The sequence below is a fragment of the Austrofundulus limnaeus genome, unplaced genomic scaffold, assembly GCF_001266775.1.
Source record: "Austrofundulus limnaeus strain Quisiro unplaced genomic scaffold, Austrofundulus_limnaeus-1.0 Scaffold135, whole genome shotgun sequence".
Lineage (NCBI taxonomy): Eukaryota > Metazoa > Chordata > Actinopteri > Cyprinodontiformes > Rivulidae > Austrofundulus > Austrofundulus limnaeus.
In genome coordinates this window covers 98,400-111,408 of record NW_013952537.1, presented here as the reverse complement: position 1 = coordinate 111,408, position 13,009 = coordinate 98,400, and the positions used below count along the sequence as shown (strand labels likewise).

At 37.7% G+C, this 13,009-nt stretch overlaps 1 protein-coding gene across 2 annotated transcripts; it reads left to right on the top strand.

Annotated features, from left to right (window-relative positions):
- Positions 1–5,802: 5,802 nt before the first annotated feature.
- Positions 5,803–10,936, top strand: LOC106522694 (beta-1,3-galactosyltransferase 2). Of its 2 annotated transcripts, none has more exons than XM_014015819.1 (2): positions 5,803–6,495; positions 9,223–10,936. In XM_014015819.1, the coding sequence occupies exons 1-2, from the start codon at positions 6,452–6,454 to the stop codon at positions 10,331–10,333; spliced, it is 1,155 nt and encodes a 384-aa protein (XP_013871273.1). In that variant the 5' UTR covers positions 5,803–6,451; the 3' UTR covers positions 10,334–10,936. The 2 variants fall into 2 exon arrangements, with proteins under 2 accessions (XP_013871273.1, XP_013871272.1); XM_014015818.1 differs by lacking the exon at positions 5,803–6,495 and adding an exon at positions 8,299–9,120.
- The last annotated feature ends 2,073 nt before the right edge of the window (positions 10,937–13,009 follow it).

Genomic DNA, 13,009 nt, shown 5'->3' with positions numbered 1-13,009 from the left:
ACACACACACACACACACACACACACACACACACACACACACACACACACACACACACACACACACACACACAAACACACAGAGTCACAATGGTGACAAACGAATGTTTATAACCCTGGAGGGCAGGCTTGGTGGGCCCAGAGACTGCATAGGGAACATTTCACCCCCCATCTCCTTTGGCTTTGAGTTATCAAATGGCTTCATACAAACAACACAAAAGTTTTCATCGTCCAATGTCTCAGAATCCTCAGTCTAGGCTTTCTCTCTCTCTTTTTTTTACTTGACTTTATTCTTTTCTAATTCCAAGATACTCGTTTTTTTACATTTTTGTTTCYCTCCTATTCAAATTTTCTCTGATCTCCAGTGATTATGCTTACCTCTCATGGAGTTAATCTATAACACAGGTCTGCTGCCTCAGTCAAATAGCCAACCAACTCTTCCTCTTGTGCTTCGGGAAAAAAATGTTGCTGCTCCAGTATCCAGCAGGCACTCCACGGTGTGGTGAAAATAGCAGGGAAAATCACTGGGGCATCTCTCCCAGAGATCAGTACTATCTACACCACACGCTGTCTACGGAGAGTGCAGAACATCCTGCGTGACTGCAATCATCCTGCCTATCACCTGCTCCAATGGCTACCCTCAGGTAGAAGGTACAGTTAGCCGGACTAAAAGACTGGCCAACAGTCCATAACCCCATGCTATAAGACTTTTGAATTTACAGGGCTGTTGAGAAATCACAGTCTAATGTTTACATTATAATTACTGGGGCTACTTACTACTTATATACTTATGTACTTATTTATTATAGTGGGGTTGGGGAGCTGTTTACTTGTTTATTTGTTTATTAATTTATAGTTTTGTAAGACGTATGTGTGCAAGCACTGGTGTCACTTTTACCTTTTATGCACTTTAATGGGAAACATGCTACTGCAGTGRTTTGCAGTTTCTGCTCAGTATTACATGGCAGATGTGCTTTTGCAACTGATCTGATAGACTTGTCCTTCTTTGTGACCTCAATCAAAGAAAAAAATCAAGAAACTTTTCTTTGTTGTATGTAAGGGGATAGTTGTGACACTTTTTAAAGATGCGTTACCCCACCCCTGTCAGCCATTGTTTAGCTAGCTGTATTAGCATAGTGGTTTGAAATTAGCAGGGTGGAAATGCATCGTATTTTACCCGAGAAGCCACAATTTCATGCAATTTAATTTATATGGTTTTATATGCAATAGTAAGGGTACTAAACAAAATATAGTAATGACTCAAAAATTTAATTTCTTACCTCAAAAGTAGTCTTTTCTTTAGAAAATCTGCATGCACCTGTTTCAAGCCTTGACAACCACCATATAGGGTCAAGGGGGAAATAGGGACACACTGTTATGATCCTATCTTATATGTGATTGGTGGAATTGGTGGTGTTACAGCTCTCCCCATTTTACAACCAGACCCGGTCTCCCATAGATGTGGTAGGTACCACATAAGTACTGGTTAAAGGCACAGTGAGTAGGATTTTGTCAATTCTTTTAGCCGAAATTGAGATAATCACTAATGACAATAATAAAAAACATGTCTAATCATTGCAGACAAAGACCTTGTTTTATTATTTTCACCTTATAAAAAACTGTTTATATCTCCATGGTCGCAGGTCGCCCTACAGGCAGCCGCCATCTTGCAATGCCATCTTGTCTACGAAGGCTCATGAAGGACAAACTGCGGTGGCGGCGTCAAAAACGGTTTTAGTTGTAATACTATAAATGTAATATTTGTTGTCTGTSATTGTAGCTGGGATAATTTTACTTATTAAAGCTCATAATATTACCACATGAAACATCACTAGCCCTGAAGCTGCTGGTAGACATCGCGGTTGGAATTATCAAAGGTTTTTGACACCTGAGAGACACCGTAGCAACTCCTTTGGCTGTGTCTCAATTCAGGGGCTGGGTCCTCATGAGCGCGCATTTGTCGGCCGCATACATCATTGCMCCGCGCGGAGGACTGTCCCAGTTTGAAGKCTCCTCATCATGCGGCCGAGGAATGCGTCCTTCTTCCTGTCGAAATCCGAGGATGCATCCATGTATCCTCACCAGCCRAGGATATCCCAGGATTCAGTGCGCGGGCTGCAAAATGAACTGAGAAATGAAGACGGTGGTGTTTTTATTTTTTTAACCTGTCGGGGCAGTTTGGAAATTCACCACGGACCGAAGGATTTGTTTTTTAAAAGTTAGTTTAGCAACTTAGCTGATGAAATTTATGCTGCAATAAGATGTTAAATAAAAGAAAATGCAACTACAAGTTATGAGAATAAAGTATAATAAGAATAAAATCATAACATTATGAGAATAAAATCATAATATTATGAGATTAAAGTCATTCTACAAGAAAAAAGTCTTAATATCCTAGCCTTTAGGTGAAAAAGCATGCAGTCATCACTGCATTAAAATGAGGATGTTGTCAAGTTATTCTTTATTGTTTATAAATAAATAGTTATCTTTTAGCACCCAATTATCAGTTACAGGACATGGACATTGTGCAGACGACTATATGATAAACTGAAGCTGTATTGTAATTAATAGATGCATTGACAGATTTAGTCATCACGTAGTTAATTTGGAAGAAAGCATATTAATCTAACAGTGATCTTTCTTTCTTTCTTTCTTTCTTTCTTTCTTTCNTTTCTTTCTTTCTTTCTTTCTTTCTTTCTTTCTTTCTTTCTTTCTTTCTTTCTTTCTTTCTTTCTTTCTTTCTTTCTTTCTTTCTTTCTTCAACTGGGTAAGCTATAATCAGTAAATTAACACAACTTTAGAGGATGCATTCTTGTTTAGTTTTCACTGTGCTGTAGCTTTATAGTCTACAGTACACTTTTTGAAAATGTGCCATGGAGACTGACACAACTGCAAGTATAGAATTTCAGCCTAAACCCAGCTCGAATTTCGGTCGGGTTTGGGTCGAACTCAGGCTATAAATCTAAACTCTAATTGTACGTACCTAAGTACCAGTATGATTTCAGCATGTTTCAGAATTTTACCCTGTTGGTAGCAAGTGCACTGAATTAGCCGGCCAATTTATTGGCCTCAATTTTCTTTATTTTGAGGTCTGCGATCAGCCGATACGAACATGAGAAACCGATTTTATCCACCGATCCATCTACATCCATAAGGGTTTGAAAATCAGACACTGTTCCCTTTTGCTCTGCTGCATTGAGAGAGCTGTTGTCCAGCTAAAATAAGTTTTTTATCATTTCAAGAGCATTGTTCAATGTTTAATAAAATAAGATTGGAACAATAAAGGTGTACCTTATACCAGATGACCATGTCTGTTGCAAATTGAACCATCCATCCAACCATCCATTATCTATACACACTTATTCCTTTCAGGGTCACTGGGGCCCATATCCAGTCACAGTGCGAGGGGCRGGGTACACCCTGAACAGTTTGCAGGTCCATCACAGGGCAAAATGAATCAGTATCAGTCAAAATCAGAATTGTCAGGTCAGGTTTTTTAAAGATCAGTGATTGGCCAGACGACTTCAGTTGGTGCACTCCTGGTTTCTTGAATCATGTACATAGTTGGTAAATATCAGGAACATGTCCATCAATAACCAGGTGCATTTTTAGTAGATATGTTTCTGGTAAATATTAGTTTCTGGTAAGTAGCTGGTAAGTACCCAGTAAGTATGTATTCACTGAGCACCAGTATGTATCGAGCCAAATGACAGTATGTATTGTTACTCTGCAGACACATCCATCTATTTTTATACAGCATGATGGCATGTCCCTGCATGGGTGGGGGGTGGGGGGTGGGGGTACAATTTGTGAGTCTCTTTGATGTCCCTGCATATAACCGCCAATGTGTAACTTTTTTGGTGAGAAAGTGGATAAACCAGTGAAAGTGAACCAACAGGCTTTACGTTTGCATGAAAGAATCCTCCATGCTCTCCTTCCATAAAACCGTTGCTTCCATAAAACCCTAACCGCTGCTGGGAAACTGTCTCCCGGGTGTTAGCACTAGAAAGAATGTAYACAGCCTCCACCAGAGTGGATGATATTCTGTGGCTTATACAGCAGGATGTATCGCACAATATGTTACCAATATGTGAATAATGACCTGATGAATAACAGACAGATAATCCAAAGAGTGCTTTTTATATCTGCCCAATACTTTTAGCTGGATTGACCAGATGGTAAATGGTTCACACTAATATTATATAACATCTTTTAAACTCTCCAAACTCTGCAAAGCTCTGTGCAGTGTTTGTCACCCACTCTCTCACACAAACACACTGACACAGCACCTTTATTACACATTTTACACTCTATAATGGTGGACATGAAATATGTTGGTTTGGAGTCAGTGTTCAGTCAGAACAAAGACACATTTGCCTACTTGTAAAAGATTTGCATCATGCGAAATATCAATTTGACGTGCAGTAACAAGGATGTGAGGAAGGAACAAGTACATAAATTTGATCTGCGATTAAAACAGATAAGCTTTTAAAATGGTCATAAATGCAAAAAAACTGAAAGGAAATACAAACAAATGGTAAATAGATAAAATAATAAAGATTCAATTTTCACATAGTTTACTTTAGTGCACTTGCTCCTCCTCTGAATAAATGAAAACTATGTAACACAGGTGTTTACACTTAAATTAAAAATATTTGACCAAAGAAAAATCGGAGCAGTACTAGAGAGAGAGATGAATAYGATTTAGATTTTTATTTCTGTGACTGTATGACTACGACCCACGGAGGACACGGCATTAACAGCAGTAGTTATTTCATTCCATTCTTTGGCTTAAGCAGCTCCTTTAATTCCAAAACTCACGCTGCTAAAAAGGACAGATTTTCCTTTCTCGATCTCGGAGAGCAGGACCTCAATCTCTGAACTCGTAAAGTTTGTCTTTTTACTTTTCACTGTCGTTTTCATGAATGGACACTTCCTGATATCTGAGGCAGGAAACATAGCCTTATATGGTGTTTTTGGGGTGGTAATTATGCTAATCTCCTCTCCGCGTGCACGAGCAGCTGGATACGAACAGGTGGAATTCATCAGTTTACGCAGCTCATTTACACACTTTTCCTGAAGATAGAAGAGTTTGTTGAATCTGACGTGGCAGGTTCGTACAAACCCTTCGTATGAACAAAAGTAAGAGAAATTTAGGATAGGAATACGAACATGTTCTTGCATGCGGCCCATTCTGATTTAACCTGGTTTCCATTGTAGGAGTGAGCTTAAGGTGAATTAAGCTTTTCCCACATCTCTCATACACAAGGTTATGAGGAAATTTTTACCAAGGTATTCCTCATTACTTGTTAATATCTTGACTGTGCGAAGTGAAAAGTGACACAATACAAAACATTTATGATGATTAATTAACATTTCTGTTTTATAATCAGTTCTGAATCTTCTGTTAGTCCAGATAAATGAAAGATTGTCTCAGGAAAAATCCACAATTATATTACTGTGTTCACAGTAAAATAAAAACAGTGATTTCCATAAAAACACAATGAAAACATTGTAATCAGATTCTCTGTGATTTTTTATACCATTATAAATCTTTAAGGCACGATAAAAGAAAAGAAGTGGTTCCACTTTTCCTGTGACAGTCATTRTCATGATTTAACAAATGCATAAACRTTCTTAGTTAAACAACAAATGAATCACGAACAGAAGAGATTGTTCTGTCCATTATCTGATTAAGAGAACTGAGGGGTTCTCTAACACAGTTAGAATGACCTGTCATGGTCTAAACAGAGTTCAGTTTGTGACAGAGTTCCTGTCCTCTCGTCAGGCCTGTCCGAGGCCTGCTTCGAGGCAGTAAATCTTATTTTTTCACTTGAGGTGAACCCTACACCATAGTGGTTAGTCAACACAAATATGGCTCAAACTCAGTCAGTTTTACAGTTATTTAGCTAAAAGTTGGTGTTTTAATCGATGATAGTCATTCACAACAAATTAGTGCATGCTTTTTAAGTGTTGATCAAAATGGCTACAACTCAAATCAACTGAAATAAACTAGAACTCTGGTGTGAAAGGCAGCAGGCGATATGAATTCCTTGAAGGAATTTGAATCCTTTTTTGAGAGGAGAAATGTTTGTGAAGAAGTGAAAGATGAGCAGACTTGTACAAAACTCTAAACTGGACATTTTTCTGTGTATTTATTATRCCTTCCTTTTTCCTTTTGTATGTGTGAAAGAGATGAGAAACCTAGCACCCAGTGTATGTGTGTGTGTGTGTCTCCATGCAGCACCCTCCCACTGAGGGTGTCCCTCCCCTCTTCCACTCCCACAGCCATTCTAGGGTCAAACATTTGCCTGTTACAACTTGGGTGATATGATGAGTTTTCCCCTTAACACTCATTTGTCATAGGTCTTTTGAATAGATGAGTGGCCGTTTTTCTGGTTTCATGCCTCCAGAACGGGGATAAAACAAGGAAGGACAATTAGCAAGAAGTCATGGGGGATCAGGAGGCTGGCTTAAATGGGTATGGACTGAAAAGGTAAGAAATCTCTCCACCACTTATGATTCAATCAATCAATATAAGTTTTAATTTACGTATATATATCTCAATGAAAACTTAAATATATTCATTGCAATGAAATGAAAACTTGTCAAAAACAAATTTGTAAGATGTAAAAAACAAAATTCTCACATTAATATTAATAGTATTATTTTATTATACTGATGTTTTACTGTATGTGATCTTGTTTTAAAAATTTGTAAGTTAAATTTACAAATGGCTGCCATCTTCTACCTGCAGTTGTTTTCCTTTGAAAATAGACAAAGTGACCTAAAAGTGGTCAATAGAGATGCTGAATGAGGAACTGTTATGGAGAAGTCCAAAAACTTTGATTTGCTGAGAGATATTTGTTTTCAGATTTGTTGAGTGTGTGAGCACCTGCATTGCAGAATAGTGGATGAATTTTCCTGGAAATCTGCTGGATGAACCTAATTTTTTATGCTTGATTTCATAGATTACAATGAGTACCTTTTAGACATCAAGGGAAATGTGTTTACCAGGAAAAATATGAAAGAAGCATTCCGTCAGTTTTATCTTCAGGCTATAGTGTTAACTGATAACGACTCAAGAGTTGTATAGCTTACATTTGGTGACAAAGTTCATGTACTTTAGTGGCAAAGATCTTGTTGAAAAAAATGAATAGAATGCAAACTCAGAAAAACAACTCAGAAATGACAAAGTGTCATTTCAATTAAAAGATTTTTTAGTCCCTTTTAAAAAGGCAAAGATTAGAGGCTGCCATGGCCGTTTTGGATGTTTACTGCCTGTAAATCAATTTTATGTCTGTCTCTTAATGAACCCAACGTCTTAAAGACATTACATGTGATGCAACTCTCAAAATGAAATGTAGCAACTACAACCACAACTTTGGCACACAGTTTCAACACTGAGAAATGTTCTAAATACAACTTTATTCCTAATGTGGCACACTTAGGGGGTATTTACTTTTTAGTCAGCATTCAATTTATGCTGTCTACTTTATAAACATGAATCACTGAAAGTCTTTTTAGAACCGTGAGAAACAAGAATTTTCAAACAGGTCACAAAAAGTTCTATAATCTACAAAAAAAAAAGTTATTTTAAATGGATGTATGAATAGGACGAGTTGAGTTGCTTCATTCATTTGTCAGACCAAACATAGACTCATCATGGTTCATTGGAATAGAACAAAAATGTCCTATTGTCCAGCTACAGAGAAAAGTGTTATTCACATTTGTTGTAACAATTGAGGATGCAGGCAGTAAACTAGGGGCAGGTCAAATAAAAACTGCAATTCGTTAAACACAAAGAAACCCAAGTGTTAGAGGAAACAAAGCCCAAGACTAACCAGGGCCATTATGTATGAGAGCCAAGAGCAAATGGTAAAGAATCAGGAAACCCAAATCTGTCAGGAGGGTAAGTGAGAACAGGTGGAACAGCTACAGGTGAGACACAGGTTAATGAGGGTGTGACAAGCGTTTCAGGGAGGCAGAGAACTATGGCCCCTGAACATAAACCTATACATTCCTTACTAAACCGGCAGCAGAAGACCGGTAACTTAAAACCTGAAACCTAAAAACAGAGATTCATAGAAAACTCAAAACCAGGGGAACAAAACACACCCCTCCCCAATAAATAAATAAGTTTTAAAAAATGATAGTCTAACCTAAAAGTCACCAACAGGTTGAAACACAAATAATTAGATAAAACTGGAAAATGCTGACAACAATGAGGAACACCTGTTCATCTTAACAAGCAGAGTGTACCCCCCCCCCCCCACTGCATAATTTAGTAAAAGATCTATTCAAAACTATGCATTTTCAAGAAATTTTAAAAAACATTTGACTAAATTATTGGGATTAATACAAAAAAGCATCAAATCAGTATTTTATGAAGGTAGGACACTGAAAACCAGACTTTAACCTGAACTTCCATTTTCTTTATTTTGTTTTCTATTCATACACGGAGCACCAGTAGTTAATTTTGAATGCATCAAATAGAACTTTTATCATGAAATATCCTCAGCTCCACATGACACTGAGTTCTCATGTAGTAACAAAACAGTCTGAGAAACCTGCAGAACAAGTTATGTCATCATAAACCTGTGTAACCAGTGATTATTCTTCAGCCTAAATCAAGTACATTTTAATAAAAGTTATAGATTTTTTTGTCCCCTATTTGTGGCACTTCCTAGATGGACAGCACCCTCAGATTCTGCCTATATTGACACAGCCGGCTCTGGTATGCAAACAAACAAGTATATTTAGTTTAAATAGTAAATTTATTAGTCTAGATTAAGATTTTTTAAGTTGTGTGTTTGAATGCTGCGCTCTGTCTTAAAGGCACTTCATCGTCCTGCTTGATCCCAGATATTTAATCTTAACAGACGTCTTACTCGTTTTCTCTCTTTTCTGGAGCTCACCAACAGATTTAGTTCTTTTCCACCGAAATGTCGTCTCCAATAAGATCCCATTGTTCATGTTGTTGTCATGTGACTCAACCTTCTACATGGTTTTTGGTGGATTCGGCTGAGTGCTTTGTTTACATGGAATGTGGACCCACATTTCAGAATTGCCTAACAAAAACTGCTGGAGTATTCTCTTTCAAACTGCATCATTTGATATGGTTCGGGATAACTTTATTTTTCAAACTTTGCAATGAGTAATTTTAAGCTGAGTTTTAATCAGGTGTGACAAACTAACTGGTTTTTAATTCTTCTCTCTTTAGGCAACTGGCTGAGAGTCCGAGTCGTCAGAAGAAGTCTTTGATCCCAAACAAGTTTCAGCTTCTGATCCTGCTCTGTGTAATAGTCTTTGTCATGTGTCTGGCCTTGTCTGACAACTCTCTGGCATGGTGGCAGAGATTTGAACTTCACAAACACTACAACTGGTTCTTCAACCAGACAGACAGAGGTAACATGGTACCACCCTATAAGATCCAGCCAAGACAAAGGGTTGTCCTAACTACCCCTCACAAAACCACAGAACCTCCTACTCTGCAACCTGGAGTAATTTGGTACCATCAGGCCTATCCAGGCAACTATCACTTTATTATGGACAACGCAGATGTCTGCAGGAACAAAACGCCTTTCCTAGTTCTGATGGTTCCAGTGGCGCCAAACAACATTGCAGCTCGGGATGCCATCCGACAGACGTGGGGCAAAGACAGCATGGTTAAGGGGGAGCTGGTTCTCACTCTGTTCATGCTGGGGCTGTCTCATGAAGTTGATGATGAGAAGCTGAAGCAGGAGAATGAGCAGCACCATGACCTAATCCAGAGTAACTTCATGGACACATATCTCAATCTGACCATCAAAACCATGGTGATCATGGACTGGCTGGCCAAACGCTGCCCTACGGCAGCCTACGCTATGAAGGTCGACTCTGACATGTTCCTGAACATTGACAATCTGGTGATCATGCTACAGAAACCAGAGATACCCAAGATGAACTACCTGACAGGACTGCTCATGTGGAACAGACCTGTGGTACGATCAAAGAACTCTAAGTGGTATGTCCCCGAGGAGCTGTACCCCGAACCTCTGTACCCAACTTACACTCTGGGCATGGGATACATTTTTTCCAATGATCTTCCTAAAAAGTTTGTGGAAGTTTCCAAAGCCATCAAACCATTTAACATTGAGGACGCCTACATTGGAATGTGCATAAAAAAGCTCGGCTACGCACCTACCTCACCCCCAGACCCCTCCCAGTTTCAGTCCTATAGCAAAGGATATAATCGCTGTCAGTACTCTAAAATCATCACCTTTATCCTCGGCTCCTCACAGGACCTGAAAAACTACTGGGAGGACCACAAAAAGCCTGGACCCTATTGTTAGGACAAATCTGCTGATGCACTTGGGAAGCACTTGGTTTAACTTATTTTCTAAATGTTTACTGAACTGGAACTCTTTACTTTGATAGTGAAATTCGGTGACTGTTTTTTAAACGTGCAGTTCTAATTAAAAATAAATTAATAAATAGACTCCTTAAGTTATGTTGGTTTGAACTTTCTTTCTCACCAAACTGGCATTTGTAAATGTAAAACGAAAGAAAGAAGAAAGTATTCAGCCATGACTCGATTTATGGTACAATAAGATGGGTCAACTAACTGTGTTAGTATAAATAATAAATTCATGCACAAAATGAACTAGGGTGAAAGTATAACTTTGTGGTCTCATGCATTTATTTTAAACTGCAGGTATTTTGTATTTACAAGATCATTTAAATAAAGAACATGAAGGTTTTTTGGTACCTGGATGTGGGGAATAAAGTTTTTGTGTTGTGTTGGCTTTGCTTTTCATGAAAGTTCTGAATGCCAGAAGAAATAACATTAGAGATTTTACTCCTCCTTGTAAATGTTTATATTTTGAAAGCACTTTTGGCATTTCCATTTGACAATGATTGGCTGCTTTTTATTAAAATAAAAAGTATATATTTTCCCTATTTTTTCCCTTCTTTGGAACGTTGAAAAAATTTACCAGGTGGTTGTGCCACCTTTTAATTTTTACAGAAATCAAAACTGACTGTTTGCAAGCTGGTGTGCAAAATAAACATAATCAGACCTAAGAAAAGCATTTATCTTCACAGTAGTTTTATTATGATTGCTCACAACCAAAAGACAAGCACACTTGTTTTGGCTTGTGTCAAAGTATTTTATAAACCCTCTGGACAAATTTAAATGGGACTTCATAAAGTAATCAGTGAAAGTACATCAGGAACTAATTAAGCTTTGTAGTCAATCTGACCTTAAAACACACACACACACACACACACACACACACACACACTCAACAGCGTCGTATTGATATATGGGATGAGGGGAAAACAATTTTGAAAAAAATGTGTGGTCCTGCATCTGGTCACCCTAAAACACACACACANCACACACACACACACACACACACACACACACACACACACACACACACACACAAAACAACAACTGTAAATCCTTTCAATTTTACAGATACTGACCTAAAATGTGGTAACAGATGAAACTGATTCTAAATCATTGCTCTAACATTTCTGTGCAATGTATTTGTTGGAAAGGTTGCTATTTGGAGTATACTCAGCTTGTTAGCAAAATATCTTTTTTACCGTTTTGATGAAACTTTCACAAACTTATCATTCAAAGAACATCTACGATTGATTAATGTTTTAAGCTATCTAATTTTAAAATGGCCCTTGGATCCAACTGACATAAGAAAACACAAAACCAGCTGAAATTCAGTCAATTTTACAAATTTGGTGTTAAAATTTGGTCCTATTGTAGCTAAGAGTAATTTTCTACAAATACTCTAAGTCACAGGTGTTGAACTTCAGTCCTCGAGGGCCACTATCCAGCATGTTGTCTTGTTTCCCTACTCAAACACACCTGATTTTGCACAGCCTTCAGAATTTGAAGAGGTGAACCACTGAATCGTGTGTTGGAAATGAAATGAGTAAAACATGCAGGAGGTTGACACCACTGTTATAAGTGCTACTTTTTCAAAAAGATAAACATCAATGAGTGTAGTAGGTGCATGCGTACCAGTGAAAAAATTAGCAATACTGAGCCTAAGGGGACACCTACTGGTGATCACAGCTTACTACAATAAAGACTGCTCATGGTTTCACCTTCCAACCATATGTTGGCACCTATTGTTTGTTTAAAACTATATTGGCCTATCATTTATCAACTTAAAAAGCTATCTTTAAAGGTCTTTAACCAACTGCTATCATGCAAGTAAACCTATTAGCAAAGTCTTGGTAGTAAATCTACACAGTTAGGCTTATTAAAACTCAAAAACAAGATACTGCGTAGTGGTGGCATATATGACCCCACACATACACAAAGCACATGAACTCACATATGGGTTGTGGCTGTTTAAGATGTTCTATGTGATAATTAAATAAACCACATTCACATGCTTACAGTGGTGGAGAAAGTACTCAAACTCTGTACCTAAGTAAAAGTACAGACAAAAATGTACTCTAGTAAAAGTACCACATTATTTTTTTTACTTAATTAAAAGTAAGTAATCACTTGCTGTTAAAAACAAAAGTACTTGCTAAATATATTTCCTAATGGTCTACAATATCATGAAGTGTGCCTACTGTATGTATATTTTCAATACATCAATGGTGTGCAATTTAATGAACAATGCTGCAGATAATGCATGTATTTGTGTTTAACCTCTGTGATGCTGTTCACACTTGGACTTGTGATTATGTGCATTGTCAGAGATTGTGACAACAGCAACAGAAGCTGTAAATTCACCAGCAACCTCCTCTTTCAAATCACAACGAGTTTTTTAACCAATTAACTTGAATAAGTCTTAAATAAGGCCATGGGTGGCACATTTCAGCTGTTTGGGGTGGAGTTTATGAACATGTATATGGGGCTGTTGGACTCTTAGTCAGTGTAGATCAGACAGGACAACATCTGTGCCAAATTTCATCAAGATCTGACAACGTTAATGAATACAGGCTTGAAATAAATTTTCTGTTATGTTTTGATTATTTTGCCAGTA

Bases quoted from the DNA above. Each gene is read 5' to 3' on its own strand.
- LOC106522694 (XM_014015818.1), top strand. From the start codon at position 8,945: ATGTCGTCTCCAATAAGATCCCATTGTTCATGTTGTTGTCATGTGACT. The intron at 9,121-9,222 runs GTTCGGGATAAC...TTCTCTCTTTAG, and splicing joins AAACTGCATCATTTGATATG to GCAACTGGCTGAGAGTCCGA.